Raw genomic sequence first — 16,427 nt, forward strand, 5'->3', positions numbered from 1 at the left:
AAACACACAACCTTTAAATTGCTACGTCCAACCAATCTCCCTACTTTTGTTTCAGTCTAAAGTAACTAGATTATTAGTAGGTATCATACATCTTGGAGATGCTCAGAAATACATTAAGTATGTTTCATATTGCTCTGATCTGGTGTTTAAAAGTATATCCAAACTGAAGCCTTAAAGTACTGTGACAAATTATTTGAAGTATCTACCACAATTGCTTGACAATGAAAATCCAATCCAGATGTGTGTGTGTGTGTGTGTGTGTGTGTGTGTGTGTGTGTGTGTGTGTGTGTGTGTGTGTGTGTGTGTGTGTGTGTGTGTGTGTGTGTGTGTGTGTGTGTGTGTGTGTGTGTGTGTGTGTGTGTTTGTGTTTTAACTCAATATCAAATAATAAAGTACCTGGGATTCTTTTCAATTAAAATGGTCAAAAATTGTAATTTCTCAAGCAATCATTTTCTACGACTGGTTTGAGTGGGGAGGGAAAAACTGAGAACTGTCTTTTCGAACAGCTCTTACACTAAAAGGCCATTATCATCATATTCACAATTTCAAATTATTATTCCAACCTCATAGTGTGGAAATATATATAAAACACAGGACAATCACATTTTTTGATTGCGCTAGGCCTATGAGAAGGTATACTAAACTGCAATGAGCTGCTGTTTTCATCTGCCATTGACCTACTTTTCCCATCCGCCATCTGCCATATCTTTCCATGGTGTGGACTCACTCACCCAGCTGTTTAACACACACACAGACACGCACGCACGCACACAAACACAACTGCCAATCCTGACTCTCCATCCTATCCATCTTTCCACGGTGTGGACTCACTCACCCAGCTGTTTAATGACAATGACCAATAATATCGTTCCAATCCTGACTAATCATAATTAAAAGACCCACTGCTTTTGGTGACCTTGTTTTTGCATGTTACTTCCTATTTTCACTGAACCAGGCAGAGAACAGAGTAGGATTTGGGATGGCCTATTGGTTAGAGCGTGGGGCCAGTAACCGAAAGGTTGCTGGATTGAATCCCCGAGCTGACAAGGTAAAAATCTGTCGTTCTAAACAAGGCAGTTAACCCACTGTTCCCCGTTAGGCTGTCATTGTAAATAATAATTTGTTCTTAACTGACTTGCCTAGTTAAATAAAGGTTAAATAAAAAAATACTCTCCCCTCCATAACATAAGTCATGTTGCTAGTGATGGCTCAGTAGGGCCTGGGGGGACATTCAAAAGCAACATGTTGTTAAACAGAACTGCAACAGAACAGAGTAGGGCCGGGAACCAATCAAAGTTGTAGTGATTCAATCAATCAGCCGGTGGCTGATTAGTAGGGGCCTGGCGGCATATTCAAAAGCAACATGTTGTTGCAAAATGTTAAAAGAGCAACAGCGAGAAAGAATTAGGCTAGGCACTAAACAAGTTACACAACAACAACTGCAGCAGCTTGCAACGACAACTGGAAACCTTGGTCTGATACACCAGTATCACCGGGAAGGGTTTTATAAGATCTGGAAATACTTAGCTAGGTGTGTCCTTCCCCCCTTGTTACCCTGGTGTGTATCTGTCTATCATGGAAGTTAATAGCAAACTTAGTGTAGAGTTACTCTCCCATCCAGCCCTCTCTGGGGAAATATGAATCTGGCAGGTTTATGGTCAGAATCCATTACTAATCTTTTGGAAAAGGGGTTTTCACATACACTGCACATTCTGTGGACGTTACTGTGCAATCTCAGCAAGCTGCAGAGCAGTAAGGAAGGAGCCGTGGGGAGAACTGAGGCTCCCTGTGAGAGCTGAGTGGTCTATATAAAACACATAAGTATAGTACATTAAACTCAGCATAAGTAAACATCACATCAGGCGCAATCTGTGCCTTTACTCATGCCATTGTGCTGTTGATTGCAAACCATTTCAAGACCCTTTCACAGGCGTCTAAGTCTAATGTGCCTAACCAGCTGGGGGGAAATGGTTGAAATGGCATTAGAAACTGATTGAAATTACGTCATTGTGATGTCATGCCCTCTGGGTATTTAGAATGAGAATTCCTATGCCACAAGCATGGAAAGTGTCCCATGACTGTCTCCTGCTATGGACCAAGGTCGGCTGAGTGCATCATCAGCATCACCACCAGCCCATGTCTGTCAAAACCTATTCATTTTCACTGTGTCAAAGACGACTCCTCTCCTCAAGCAACACTGACCCAATTGGCACCTGGTGGTACAAACAGCAGACTTTCATTAGGCTTTTATAACATCCAAACTGTTCCATGTGTGCATTCCCCCTCCTTCTCTTTCCATTTCTCTCTCTTCCTCTCTGCCTCTATCTCACTCCAACTCCCTCTCAATTTGTCTACTTTCTCCCACTCTCCAGTTCTCGCACTCTCCCCCATCTCTCTCTCTCTCTCAATTTCTCCCTCTCTTTTTCTCTCTAGTTCTCCCACTCTCCCCGTCCTCTCTTTCTCTCTCTCTCTCTGAGTCACAGACTACATACCAGTGTCCACCACAACTCAGCTTTAACATGTTTAATCAGACTTGTTATTATTATAGACAGAAACGAGCGGAAATGGAAAGGAGAGCTGGAGAGAATGGGATTGGGGTGAGGAGGAAGTTAGGATTACTGCCAATGAAAGACAGTAAAGAAATTAGCTCACACAAGGGTCTGCTGTGTGGTAGTTGTAAGGGCCCATTGGGAGTATTGGGTCTCATAATGACAGCTTCACAGCTGAAGGTGAGATATGTTAGTCTTTCACGTCCACTCCAATGTTCAGGAACAGTAAGACTCATTTGTCATGAGGAATAATCTGAATGCCTGAGGGAGCTAAATTTAAACTGAAACTGATTGTTTCAAGTCTTTCTTTCTCCCACTTCCTTTACAAGTCCCCATGGCAGTATCTTTTAAATGATGAGCCCAAGCCCGTGCTTTGGAAGGTTTTACCCTCACAGAACTGCATAGTATCTCAGTGGTCATAACAAATCCTGTTGCCAATGGTCTGTATGGTTACCAAGATTACTGCAAAGGCAATGACTGCAGAGTGTAATTCTAGAGATAAAATATTCATCCAACTTGTTGAATTAAGTTTTATCAATCTACTCCTCTTCTAGTAGGCCTATTATCATTGACATTACTTTTTAAGCCTACATTCAGCCTATACAGCTGCCAACTAAGCCAACAAAAGTGTTGCCTGGAGAGATATGATTCTGACACATTCAATTTTCTAATAGTGATGCTGATCCATATTGCCATTCTTTGCCACTCTTTACCACAGCGAATGTTCTGACACACACAACAGTCAGTCTCTGTTATGTTATTCATATGTAATTACTTGGTTATAGCCTGGCGTGAGACTGTTTATATTTAGTGGTTTTAGGATGACAGGCTCATATGGTGCTACTTAAAATGACTTGCAAGGCTTCTTTGTCACTTTTGGGGTTTTGAGAGGAAAGCGTGTGACTGATGATGGCCAACTGTGCCACACCACACTGCCAGTGCTACTAAGCCTCTTTTATTAGGTGTAAATCTGAGGGACTCGATAAAGTTGGGCTTTATTAAAGGTAAGGTTTAGCCAACTGGAAACCACTATGGTAAATTAAAAAGCAACAAGACGTGTAATAGTGTAGTTATTGTGCAGTTGTTTAAAATCTCCAGTGTATTTTCAATACTCAACAATAAATTCGCAATCAATTTTCAGAATCACTTTCACATAATGTGTAGGTGAACAACCCTGACGAGTGACAGGTAAAAAAAATAATTGCTGTAGAGGTCACATGGTAGAAACGCAGGAGTGAATGGAAATACACACAAACAGATCTAAATCAAAATGCTAAAACTGAGCCAACAACCCAGATGAGAAATGTGCACTAGGCAGAGGAGAGGTGTGCTGAATCCTGTCCCTTGCGGCTGGCTGCAGCTGTGAGGCTCTCCCTCCTCTAGTGCTGCTGTGGTTTCAGACTGGGGGCAAGCAAGTGGGCCAGGGCCAGAGACGTGGCGGGAGGGAGGGAAGGATAGGGGAATTTCTGACATGTTCATGGTGATCTTCCCCAGGGGCATATTTAATGGGGAGCAGGCAAGGCATCCTCAGAGGGGGAAGGGGGAGGTGGGGAGGGACAAGCCAGCGCATTTACAGCTGGAGGCAAGGCAGGGTGGGAAAGGTCCACATAAAACAAGACACTTCCGATTGCTGCATCCCTCGGGGTACTGACAGACTGACTGACACTCCCCTGTCACAGAGCACAAATAACTAAGCTAGTTGTTAGTTTATTGTTACATTTTCTATTGGATAATTATGTTCAGTATGTTTGCTGGAAAGTACAGTGACTTGGTCATGAAGAGATTGGCCATGACATAATGTGCTATATGACATGATCCGGAATTATTTCAATTACATCTGCCAAGTAAGGGTGGTTGAGTACAGCACTGCACTGACATTAAGTTTGGCTCTGCCAATCTATTTATTGCATGAAAGCTCTGAGACTAAAGTAGCTAACTGCATGGTAACTGTATTCCTTGCTACTATTGGAGGTGTCTGAATCTCTCTCCCCACTAAATGCTTGCCTACCTTCAAGACAGTAAACCATGGACAACCTTCTTTACTAAGGAAAACAAAGGACTGTATAACGTCTGTGTCTGTCTGTCATATCACGGCTGTCTGAAACTTGGCTGAGAAGTGAGTGTTCACATGTCTCTTCATGGGTCAAAGAGCTACACCTTCTCTAATAATGGTTGGAATGTAAGGAGGGACTTCAACTCTGACCTTGTCTGAAATTTAGAAATGAATCAAAAAGAAAATATGTCAGCATAACAGAAACAAATAACTGCCACTCTGCTCTGCGTGATTATTTTTGGTTGTAATGGTAAACTTGGACCATGACAATCCCTGACCTTACTTCAGTGTTAGGGCTGACCAGCCGGTTGGCCACGTGGCATGTAGAGTCTTGTTGTTTGGCTGTGTGAGTAATGAGTGGTCTGGTCTGTCGACACTGTGCTGTGGGCGCGGCCCTCCATTTCACTCTCTCTCTCTCCCTCTTCCTCTCTGTCTACCTCTCCCTCCCAACAGGTGGGGATTGTCTCAGAGTTCATCAGAGGTGGAAAGTGTGTTTGAGTGCAAATCAATTAATGTTTAAGGGCAGGGACAACCCACTGAACCCAGCCTTTTATAAATAAGCATTGTGATTTGTGAACAAGCATAAATCAAGTCAGTGTCTACTTTATGAGACCTGGGGTTGGGTTGGTTTAGCTAGTTTTATGTCTACGACTATGTCTCGTGTGCCATTGGGTTTACATGGACTTATGCCAAGGCTCCCATACCTCCTTGTGACACAAGTTCTATTATATGGCATCTATGTCACCATAGACAAACACACTGATGACTAATAGAAGATGCTGGTCAGCATTATAGACTGGTTTAGACTGCTTATGTGGTGCATTCAATTATATTCCCATTTTCAAACTATTGCAATGATCCAATGCATCACAATCATCCTCATTCTGCATACAGATTACACAGTAATTCTAATTGCACAGATGCATACATACTTGCAAACCAAGGTAAAATAGACGGTGCTTAAATCTATCCAGTTTCACGGCATGTACAAGTGTGAGGTGTAAAATGGAAATTTGCTTTTTGCTTATTGCAACTCCCCCTGAGAGTGGGGTCATTGGCCGGAATAAACGATTATTGACAGAGACCCTGAAACATTTAGAGTTATAGGGAAGATTTTTCATCTTGTGGAATTCAAACTAGCAACCTTTCGGTTACTGCCCCAACACCTTTGCAATAAGCTACCTGCCATCCCATGCTCCCATGGTGATTGCAAGGTGACAGAGAGAGAGCACCCCATGTTGACAGAATGAAGCTCAACTTTACCTGCTTGGTGAACAGTATGGCAGTATCCCAATAGTCTGGATGCTTGTCGTTATTCTTATTCATCTTTTTTTGCCAAGTGCAGAAGTTACGCAGCGTCATTGCTGCATTGCCTGAGACTTTGGGTCCTTTGTCATCATCAGTTAGCACAATGAACTTGACAACAACAATGTTGATGGAGTTGAGAATACTGGGGTGTTTGTAGAGCCTAGCTGCCACAGACATGAGTGTCAAGAGGTAATGTTTAAGGTCATCTCCATGGAAACTAGCCATGGACTCATCAGCAACAACCAACGTCTCCACGTATCTGGGGATGGAGGCAAATCTCTTGGATCTACCTTGGATACCTTTTAACATTGTTTCAGTCACATTGTGCCCTTTGTATAAGTGCTTGTATTTCTCCAAAGACGCCGCGACGTCGGGACTCAGACCCGTGTCCACCGCGCACCTGGAGGTCGAGTTACCGTTGAAGTTATCGTTGCTACGGCGCCGGATAACATGCACGCTCTCGGCGCTCCTGGTATTTCCTGAAGTGGTGTCATTGTGGACAGGGTTGATGAAATATTCCCAGCCTTTGAAACCGAATGCGCCTTGCAAGCCCTTGCACAGACTCAGCGCTGCGTATGAGAGCCGGTCTGAGTTGACATAACCAGAGTAAAAACACCTGCTCAGGTCCCCGTTTGCAGCTGGACTGGAGGCAGAGACCGTGGGGGTAAGGAAATTTGAATCTGGATGCAAATCAAGCACTAGCTCCTGCTGGAAGGCGCTTATTTTAAGAACAATTATCCCCGTAAGAATATCCTCGCCGTTGTCAAAAACATTATGCTCATATTGTTTGTCATCCAGTATAATGGGGTAGCAAAGTTCACTTTCACTCTCCATGCAATTAACGGATCTGGAGTGTAGAATCACGAAACAATAGAGCAATATTGTCCTTATGAACATCACCATGATTGATTTTATTGAGTAACCTAATGTAATGATCAGGAATTGAAATGAACAACAAAAGTAGCCTGCAAGGAGCCGTAAACGTTCCCTCTAATGCAGTCGTAATGAGTGATCGATACAACAGAGAATAATCCAAGGTGCAAATGGAAGGCTATTCTAAAACATTGCCGTTACAAGTCCGCTCAGTGCAAAATCCTTCAGTATCTGACCCGTTCCCATCATCTACCTGTCTGCTGAGCCGATTGCTGCCTTCTGTGGACTTTATGCTTTTGCGTCATGAGTAGCCTAAATATTGAGAAATTGTAATCAGAGTTTTTGGGGTCGTAACTAGTTACCACAGCCGCAAAGTCATAATTATGGTTTAACCCCGCCTATTTCTACAATTTCTCTTAAAGTCTGATTTTAAACCTAACGTTAAATTTATCCATAACCTTAACCACACTGCAAACCTTATGCCTAACCATAACCTTAAATTAAGACTATAAAGCACATTTTGTTTTAATGAATTTTTACGATATAGACCATTTTTACTTTGTGGCTGCGGTAACTAGTGACAACAGAGTTTTTGGGGAGGCGCTCGGGAAAGCTCATTGGTTATGCGTCTCAGTTCAAGGTTTACTCTGCGACCACTTGAAACTCTGTACTGTATTAGCATCACCACTTCCGCGCAGCACACGAAAAACAGGGTTTCCTCACACTTACCCCTCGAGCTGGGTCTGTGCTATGCTATGCAGTGCATAGCGCGCAGCCTGCCTCCATACACATTTGTATCCAACGCAACATCCAAAGCAAAGTAGCACAACACCAAATGAGTGATATATTTTGCATATGTTTACTAGCCAGTGCCTATACTCTACAAAATGTCCTTTTATAACATGGCTTTGTGAATTAGTAAGATGTATCTAGGGGTTAGGCTATGCTTCAACACCCACTGATGATACAAATATGATCATCTTATTGGCATACGAGCTCAGAGACAAACATCAGTGGCCGTGGATAGTGTGTATAATTTTAGTCTTGTGCTCAATATACCCAATCTTCTTGGGGTTTATAATTAACTGAAACCAGTGGGCTACATGCCTATGCACTGTAGTATAATTGAGCCAGTGAGACAGGGTTTAGGCTATATCTGATTATAAAGTAATCATGCTGTCACAATCATCATACTAATCATCATCATCAGATCATTGGGGAAAAGTCCATTCAAGTTCAACACGAGTTTATAGCCTACAATGTAACACAGTAGCCTAATGTTACTATGGAACTGTGAAAATAATAATACAACTCCCCCTTGATAAAGTGAAACAATGTGATGTGTTGGGTACTTTTACTTGATGTTTTTGCTCTTTCAAGATTGTTCAGAACTGATGCCTGGCGGTGTCCAGACAGTCCTCTTTTCAGATACAATATTCTGGAGGCTGATACAAGTGCGGCATCTTGTGGCTAATAGGCATAATCATGTACACCGCTTCCGTCTAACTAAACAAGACTAATCAAATAAATTAAATACAATTAGCTGCTATCATCCATTAATTGTTACGTTTTAATTGTGTGCATCATTTGTTTGATTTCTTTCCATTTAAATGCATTTTTTGTAACATACATGGGCTTCAACTCCATCACTAGAAGCGCCTACATTTGAATTGTGAAACAACACTGCCACATCGTGGTTAAAAGACGGTGATTTAATAATACTCTTGTTTTATCATTGGTCATTATGATAATTTAGCTGACGCCTGATAGAGACTTCAAATTAGCCTATTGTAATGTGGCCAAAATGGGAAATACGTAATAGACATCGAAGCATTTTAAAAGTCCCAAAGTGAATGTGATGCGATTGCATTGTTTTTCATTGTAATTTTGGAAATGTTATTTAACTCCACATTTGTGTGTTAGGTGTGGGCGTGTTTTAACTTAATTTAATGTGTCTAACGAAAACACAATTATTACATTATTATTGTTGTGTAACAAATAGCCATTTTACATTTTTACTACCAGGCTATTACTGTCAATGGCTATAGCCATAAACTGCCTACTGATCCTAAATAATGTGCACGAGCTCGACACGAGCTCAGTCAATCACTGAGAATGAATAAGCAGCACAAGCACAGCCTACAAAATTATTCCAGAGAAAGAAAAATGTGCTCAAGTCTTTCCTCTATGTATCACTCACGGCTTTATTATGTAATCTATGTAAGCGCTTCCTTTGAGCTGAAATCAAGTATTTGGTGGTAAACAGTCCAGCCACAGAGGTTCTAAATACTGTACTGTCTTCGGTCCAGTCTTGTCAGATGGAACGTGAAGATGAGACTCGAGCCTTAAGTGTGTGCATGCAGTTCTGGAAGATATTTGATTATATTTTCAGACTTATGCTGCAGTTTGCCGCTGAAATAGAGAGCTAAGCGTAATGGAGTGAGTTGAGCCAACGGTTTGCTGCTATTACTTCGACCTTACTCGGTCCAGGGACGTTCCAAGGATCCCGTTTAGACTATCCCGTCTAGAATATCTGTTGGATCTATTGAAGAGTGGGCGTGCCAGTGAGGTCCCATTGGATCAATTTGATTTTAGTTTATGTTTTTTTCTGTAAGCACGAGGGGGTGGAGAGAGCAGGAGCAAATTATATAAAAAAATAAACCACTTAGGCCTATGTTTAAGAAGAGCAAGGCTGTATAAATACCACAGTCACGAGAAGTCGCCGCTTATTCAGTCTGCTACAGGTCTCGAGTTCTGACTTCAACTAACTATAAGAATAATTCTGTATTTTTAGTATAGCCTACTGTTTTGCAACTCCTATAGATGTCAATGGCTATAGGTGATTGGTGGTTGTTTACTTTTGATTTATTAAGTAAAATTAAGATTTATAGCGCAATTTTATGTTGAGCACTCAAGACTGTATGGTACCTGTCATACGCGCTCTTCTTTATTCATAGCAATTTCTCTATTAAGAAGATTAAGAAGAAAAAAGATCTTATCACACATTTACATAGTTTCTTTGATATAAAGGGTGCTTGTGATAGTAATAAAATGGGTTCAACTTTACATATCACTTTATTAACCCTGTCCTTAAACAACGTTGTGCTGTCGGAATTGTTCCACTCCGAGGAGACCATACCCGTCATAAACAGTGTGAAGACCAGCGGTCGGCTCTGGAAAAGGAGCGAGGATCAACATAGCTTCAGATTGACAGCTTTCGGCCAGGACTTCACATTGAATTTGACTCCGGACGACTCGTTTGTTGCTCCAAAGTTAACCATTCAGCACATACAATCGAAACATCTGGCTGCGCTTTTCAACCGAACCAGATCAGGGCATTTTACCGGTGGTATCATCAAGACAGGGGGGAATGGGGACGAGTTTAAAGGCTGCTTCTTCTCGGGGAAGGTGGACACCGACCAGGAATCTGTTGTCGCGGTGAGCCTGTGCCACGGGATGCAAGGGTTCTTCATAGCGCATGGGGATGTGTATCTAATTCAACCCAAAGTTCTTGGCCATGGTAAAACAGAGAGATCATTCTTGCAGGTGCACATTATAAAAAGGAGAGTTTTGACCGAAGTACAAAATTTGTCCAAGACTTTCCAAGCTTTTGATCAGGTGAAGGATAAAAGCCGTCTGGCCACAGATGACGGCTCTGCATATCCTGTTGATGATGCTGAGCTAGCGACGGGACGGAAGCGACGGTTTGTCTCCTCTCCAAGATATATCGAGACGCTGGTCGTAGCCGACGCTTCAATGACACATTTCTATGGAGACGAAATAAAGGTGAGGGCATGAACTGGCACAAATTGATAACGATATATTCCGTTTGTGGTTAACAAAAATTATAAACCAATACACTAATTATATATTTTTTTGCATTGGATGCAATGTGATGGGCACATGTCCAAACGCGTCATTACACACAAGGGATTTCCAATGCAGATTAATTTTCCAGGCAAAAATAAGCGCCTGAAATGTCATTTGTGAAACTGTCAAGGCAGCCCAGCCTGGTCTCATAGACCAGGCGTAATATAGTTCATGTAAATCCGTGAAAACTAAATTAGTATATGTTACTTGGTATGGTTACCTGGTAAAATAAGGGTAAAATAAATAAAAACATATTAAACAAGATAGAAGGTTATTTAAGGCAAAAATAAAAGGAGGATGGATGGGTGGGCATATAATGCAAATGTCTAGCAATCTTTGTTCTAATCTCATTATGGATAACTTTAGCATTTTAGCTAATTAGCAACTTTGCAACTATTTACTACTTTTTAGGTAGTTTGGAACCACTTAGCATGCTAGCTAACACTTCCTCAACCTTAACCCTAACCCTTTTAGCTAACCTTAAACCTTTAACCTAACTCCTAACTGTAACAATATCCCCTAGCCTACTAATGTTAGCCATCTGGCTAATTAGCATTAGCATTAGCCACCTAGACACCTACCTAACGTTAGCAACAAAAAATTGGAATTCGTAACATATTGTACATTTTGCAAATACGTAACATATTTTACAAATTGCACATACAGTGAAAGTCAAAAGTTTGGACCCACCTACTCATTCCAGGGTTTTTATTTATTTAAAAAAAATCTACATTATAGAATAATAGGGAATACATCAAAACTATAAAATAACACATATGGAATCATGCAGTAAGCAAAAAAGTGTTAAACAAATCTAAATATATTTAATATTTGAGATTTTTCAAAGTATCCACTGCCTTGATGTGGACACTTGACATTCTCTCAACCAGCTTCACCTGGAATGCTTTTCTAATACTCTTGAAGTATATCCTGAGCACTTATTGGCTGCTTTTCCTTCACTCTGCAGTCCAACTCGCCCCAAACCATCTCAATTGAGTTGAGCTTGGGTGATTGTGGAGGTCAGGTTATCTGATGCAGCACTCCATCACTCTCCTTCTTGGTCAAATAGCCCTTACAAAGCCTGGAGGTGTGTTGAGTCATTGTCCTAAGTGCAAACCAGATGGGATGGCGTATCGCTGCAGAATGCTGTGGTAGCCGTGCTGGTTAAGTGTGCCTTGAATTCGAAATACATCACTGACAGTGTCACCTGCAATGCACCCCCACACCATCACACTTCCTCTTCAATTCTTCATGGTGGGAACCACAAATGCAGAGATCATCCATTCTCACAAAGACATGGTGGTTGGAACCAAAAATCTTACATTTGGACTCATCAGACCAATGGACAGATTTCCACTGGTCTAATGTCCATTGCTAGTGTTTCTTGGCCCAAGCAAATCTCTTCTTATTATTGGTGTTCTTCTATATTGGTTTCTTTGCAGCAATTTGACCATGAAGGCCTGATTCACACAGTCTCCTCTGAACAGTTGTTCAGATGTGTATGTTACTTGAAGTATGCAAAGCATTTCTTTGGGCAGCAATTTATGAGGCTGGTAACTCTAATGAACTTAACCTCTGCATTAGAGGTAACTATGGGTCTTTCTTTCTTGTGGCGGTTAAAGTAATGATGGACTGTCGTTTCTATTTGCTTATTCGAGCCATTCTTGCCATAATATGGACTTGGTCTTTTACCAAACAGGGCTATCTTCTGTATACCACTGCTACCCTGCCACAACACAACTGATTAGCTCAAACGCATTAAGAAGGAAATACATTCCACAAATGAACTTTTAACAAGGAACACCTGTTAATTGAAATGCATTCCAGGTCATGGAGGTGGTTGAGAGAATGCCAATAGTGTGCAAAGGTGTCATCAAGGCAAAGGATGGCTACTTTGAAAAATTGATTTGTTTAACACTTTTGGTTACTGCATGATTCCATATGTGTTATTTCATATTTCAAAGTAGGACAGACTATGTTTGTTTCCACTCTCTATTGGTTATACAGACTCTTGGCCTCCCATCCTATTCTAACCACCTCTTCCCGGCTTTGTATTCATGTTTCCTGATGAAATTGCTGTACAATATGTTCTTGTTTCCATTTAATGCACATTCAAATGTCATAAATCAACACTGCAGAGCTCTCTCTATCCTCTGCCGTGCCCTGATTGTATTACTGGAACATCTACCCTGGACCATCTACTGTTGCTAGCCGCAATTCAGACTTGATATCTGCTTCACTGATTTCTGCTCTCGTAAAAGCCTGGGTTTTCTACACGTTAACCCTAGAATCTTATTACCTAAAATTGATCAATTGAAAGTGTGGGTTCACAGCTCCAATCCAGATGTGTTGGTCATTACTGAGACGTGGTTAAGAAAAAGTGTTTTGAACACTGATGTTAAACCTTTCTGGTCATAACCTTTTTCGGTAAGACAAATCTTCCAAAGGTGTTGGAGTTGCAATCTTTAACAAGGAACACCTTCAGTGCTCGGTTGTCTCCACCAAGTCTGTCCCCAAACAATTAGATTTTCCGGTTTTAAGCGTTAAACTTTCAAATAGCTCTTTGTTGACTGTTGCTGGGTGTTATTGTCCACCATCAGCACTGGCCTGTACTCTAAATGCCCTGTCTGAATTTGTCCTGCTAGGTGACCTAAACTGGCAGATGCTTAAACCACCTGACCAAGTCCTAAAGCAACTAAAATAATGGGACTCCCTAATTCTTTCTCAGATTATTACTAATTCCACAAGGTATGTCTCCAAACACCCAGAAAAAGCTATTTTCCTTGATGTTATCATCACGTAAAAGTCTGGTGTTTTCTGTAATGACCTTATCGATCATTGTTTTAAAGCCTGTGTTCATAATGGCTGCTCAGTGAAATGACCTGTACTGATTTGTCATAGGCGCTTGCTAAAAAACCTTAATTAGCAAGCCTTCCTTCAAATCAAATAAAATACAATTTTATTGGTCACATACGCGTGTTTAGTAGATGTTATTGCGGGTGTAGCAAAATGCTTGTGTTTAAGCTCCAGTAATATCTAACAAGTAATATCTAACAATTTCACAAAAATACCCACAATACACACAAATCTAAGTAAAGGAATGGAATTAAGAATATATAAATATATGGATGAGCAATGTCAGAGTGGCATAGACTGAGATACAATAGAATCGAATACAGTATATACTGTACATATGAGACGAGTAATACAAAATATGTAAACATTATTTACAGTGCCTTGCGAAAGTATTCGGCCCCCTTGAACTTTGCGACCTTTTGCCACATTTCAGACTTCAAACATAAAGATATAAAACTGTATTTTTTTGTGAAGAATCAACAACAAGTGGGACACAATCATGAAGTGGAACGACATTTATTGGATATTTCAAACTTTTTTAACAAATCAAAAACAGAAAAATTGGGCGTGCAAAATTATTCATCCCCCTTCAGTTAATACTTTGTAGCGCCACCTTTTGCTGCGATTACAGCTGTAAGTCGCTTGGGGTATGTCTCTATCAGTTTTGCACATCGAGAGACTGAATTTTTTTCCCATTCCTCCTTGCAAAACAGCTTGAGCTCAGTGAGGTTGGATGGAGAGCATTTGTGAACAGCAGTTTTCAGTTCTTTCCACAGATTCTCGATTGGATTCAGGTCTGGACTTTGACTTGGCCATTCTAACACCTGGATATGTTTATTTTTGAACCATTCCATTGTAGATTTTGCTTTATGTTTTGGATCATTGTCTTGTTGGAAGACAAATCTCCGTCCCAGTCTCAGGTCTTTTGCAGACTCCATCAGGTTTTCTTCCAGAATGGTCCTGTATTTGGCTCCATCCACTTCCCATCAATTTTAACCATCTTCCCTGTCCCTGCTGAAGAAAAGCAGGCCCAAACCATGATGCTGCCCCCACCATGTTTGACAGTGGGGATGGTGTGTTCAACTGTGTTGCTTTTACGCCAAACATAACGTTTTGCATTGTTGCCAAAAAGTTCAATTTTGGTTTCATCTGACCAGAGCACCTTCTTCCACATGTTTGGTGTGTCTCCCAGGTGGCTTGTGGCAAACTTTAAACAACACTTTTTATGGATATCTTTAAGAAATGGCTTTCTTCTTGCCACTCTTCCATAAAGGCCAGATTTGTGCAATATACAACTGATTGTTGTCCTATGGACAGAGTCTCCCACCTCAGCTGTAGATCTCTGCAGTTCATCCAGAGTGATCATGGGCCTCTTGGCTGCATCTCTGATCAGTCTTCTCCTTGTATGAGCTGAAAGTTTAGAGGGACAGCCAGGTCTTGGTAGATTTGCAGTGGTCTGATACTCCTTCCATTTCAATATTATCGCTTGCACAGTGCTCCTTGGGATGTTTAAAGCTTGGGAAATCTTTTTGTATCCAAATCCGTCTTTAAACTTCTTCACAACAGTATCTCGGACCTGCCTGGTGTGTTCCTTGTTCTTCATGATGCTCTCTGCGCTTTTAACGGACCTCTGAGACTATCACAGTGCAGGTGCATTTATACGGAGACTTGATTACACACAGGTGGATTGATTGTATTTATCATCATTAGTCATTTAGGTCAACATTGGATCATTCAGAGATCCTCACTGAACTTCTGGAGAGAGTTTGCTGCACTGAAAGTAAAGGGGCTGAATAATTTTGCACGCCCAATTTTTCCGTTTTTGATTTGTTAAAAAAGTTTGAAATATCCAATAAATGTCGTTCCACTTCATGATTGTGTCCCACTTGTTGTTGATTCTTCACAAAAAAATACAGTTTTATATCTTTATGTTTGAAGCCTGAAATGTGGCAAAAGGTCGCAAAGTTCAAGGGGGCCGAATACTTTCGCAAGGCACTGTAAGTGACTAGTGTTCCATTATTGAAGTGGCCAGTGATTTAAAGTCTATATACATAGGCAGCAGTCTCTAATGTGCTAGTGATATTTAACAGTCTGATGGCCTTGAGATAGAAGCTGTTTTTCAGTCTCTCGGTCCCAGCTTTGATGCACCTGTGCTGACCTCGCCTTCTGGATGATAACGGGGTGAACAGGTAGTGGCCGTGTGGTTGGTGTCCTTGATGATCTTTTTGGCCTTCCTGTGACATCGGATGCTGTAGATGTCCTGGAGGGCTGGTAGTTTGCCCCCGGTGATGCATTGGGCATACCGCACCACCCTCTGGAGAGCCCTGTGGTTGTGGGCGGTGCAGTTGCTGTACCAGGCGGTGATACAGCATGTAAAAGTTTGTGAGTGTTTTAGGTGCCAAGCCAAATTTCTTCAGCCTCCTGAGGTTGAAGAGGTGCTGTTGCATATTCTTCACCACACTGTCTGTGTGGGTGGACCATTTCAGTTTGTCAGTGATGTGTACGCCGAGGAACTTGAAGCTTTCAACCTTCTCCACTGAGGTCCAGTCGATGTGGAGAGGGGGTGCCCCCTCTGCTGTTTCCTGAAGTCCACGATCAGCTCCTTAGTTTTTTTGACGTTGAGTGGGAGGTTACTTTCCTGGCACCACACTCCAAGGGCCCTCACCTCCTCCCTGTAGGCTGTCTCGTCACTGTTGGTAATCAAGCCTACTACTGTTGTGTCGTCTGAAAACTTGATGATTGAGTTGAAGGTGTGCGTGACCATGCAGTCATGGTTAAACAGGGAGTACAGGAAGGGGCTGAGCATGCACCCTTGTGGGGCCCCAGTATTGAAGATCAGTGAAGTGGAGGTGTTGTTTCCTACCTTCACCACCTGGGGGCGACCCGTCAGGAAGTCCAGGACTCAGTTGCACAGGGCG

At 41.7% G+C, this 16,427-nt stretch overlaps 2 protein-coding genes and 1 long non-coding RNA gene across 3 annotated transcripts in view; 1 reads left to right on the plus strand and 2 right to left on the minus strand.

The window, feature by feature from the left end:
* adamts15a (ADAM metallopeptidase with thrombospondin type 1 motif, 15a) overlaps positions 1-7,155 on the minus strand; it is a 34,446-nt gene extending 27,291 nt beyond the window's left edge. The window contains exon 1 of the mRNA XM_021618976.3: positions 5,866-7,155. Coding sequence (XP_021474651.3) covers positions 5,866-6,813 — 948 coding nt within the window. The 5' untranslated portion in view covers positions 6,814-7,155. The remainder of the gene's footprint in view (positions 1-5,865) is intronic.
* Positions 1-16,427, minus strand: part of LOC149980064 (uncharacterized) — a 200,878-nt gene that overhangs the window by 128,943 nt on the left and 55,508 nt on the right. The window lies entirely within an intron of this gene.
* The window catches only part of adamts8a (ADAM metallopeptidase with thrombospondin type 1 motif, 8a), a 33,313-nt gene continuing 24,519 nt past the window's right edge, over positions 7,634-16,427 (plus strand). The window contains exon 1 of the mRNA XM_021618978.3: positions 7,634-10,569. Within this exon, the coding sequence (XP_021474653.3) occupies positions 9,835-10,569 (735 nt within the window). The 5' untranslated portion in view covers positions 7,634-9,834. The remainder of the gene's footprint in view (positions 10,570-16,427) is intronic.

The sequence above is a fragment of the Oncorhynchus mykiss genome, chromosome 10 (assembly GCF_057628025.1).
Source record: "Oncorhynchus mykiss isolate SJ-2025 chromosome 10, ASM5762802v1, whole genome shotgun sequence".
NCBI lineage: Eukaryota > Metazoa > Chordata > Actinopteri > Salmoniformes > Salmonidae > Oncorhynchus > Oncorhynchus mykiss.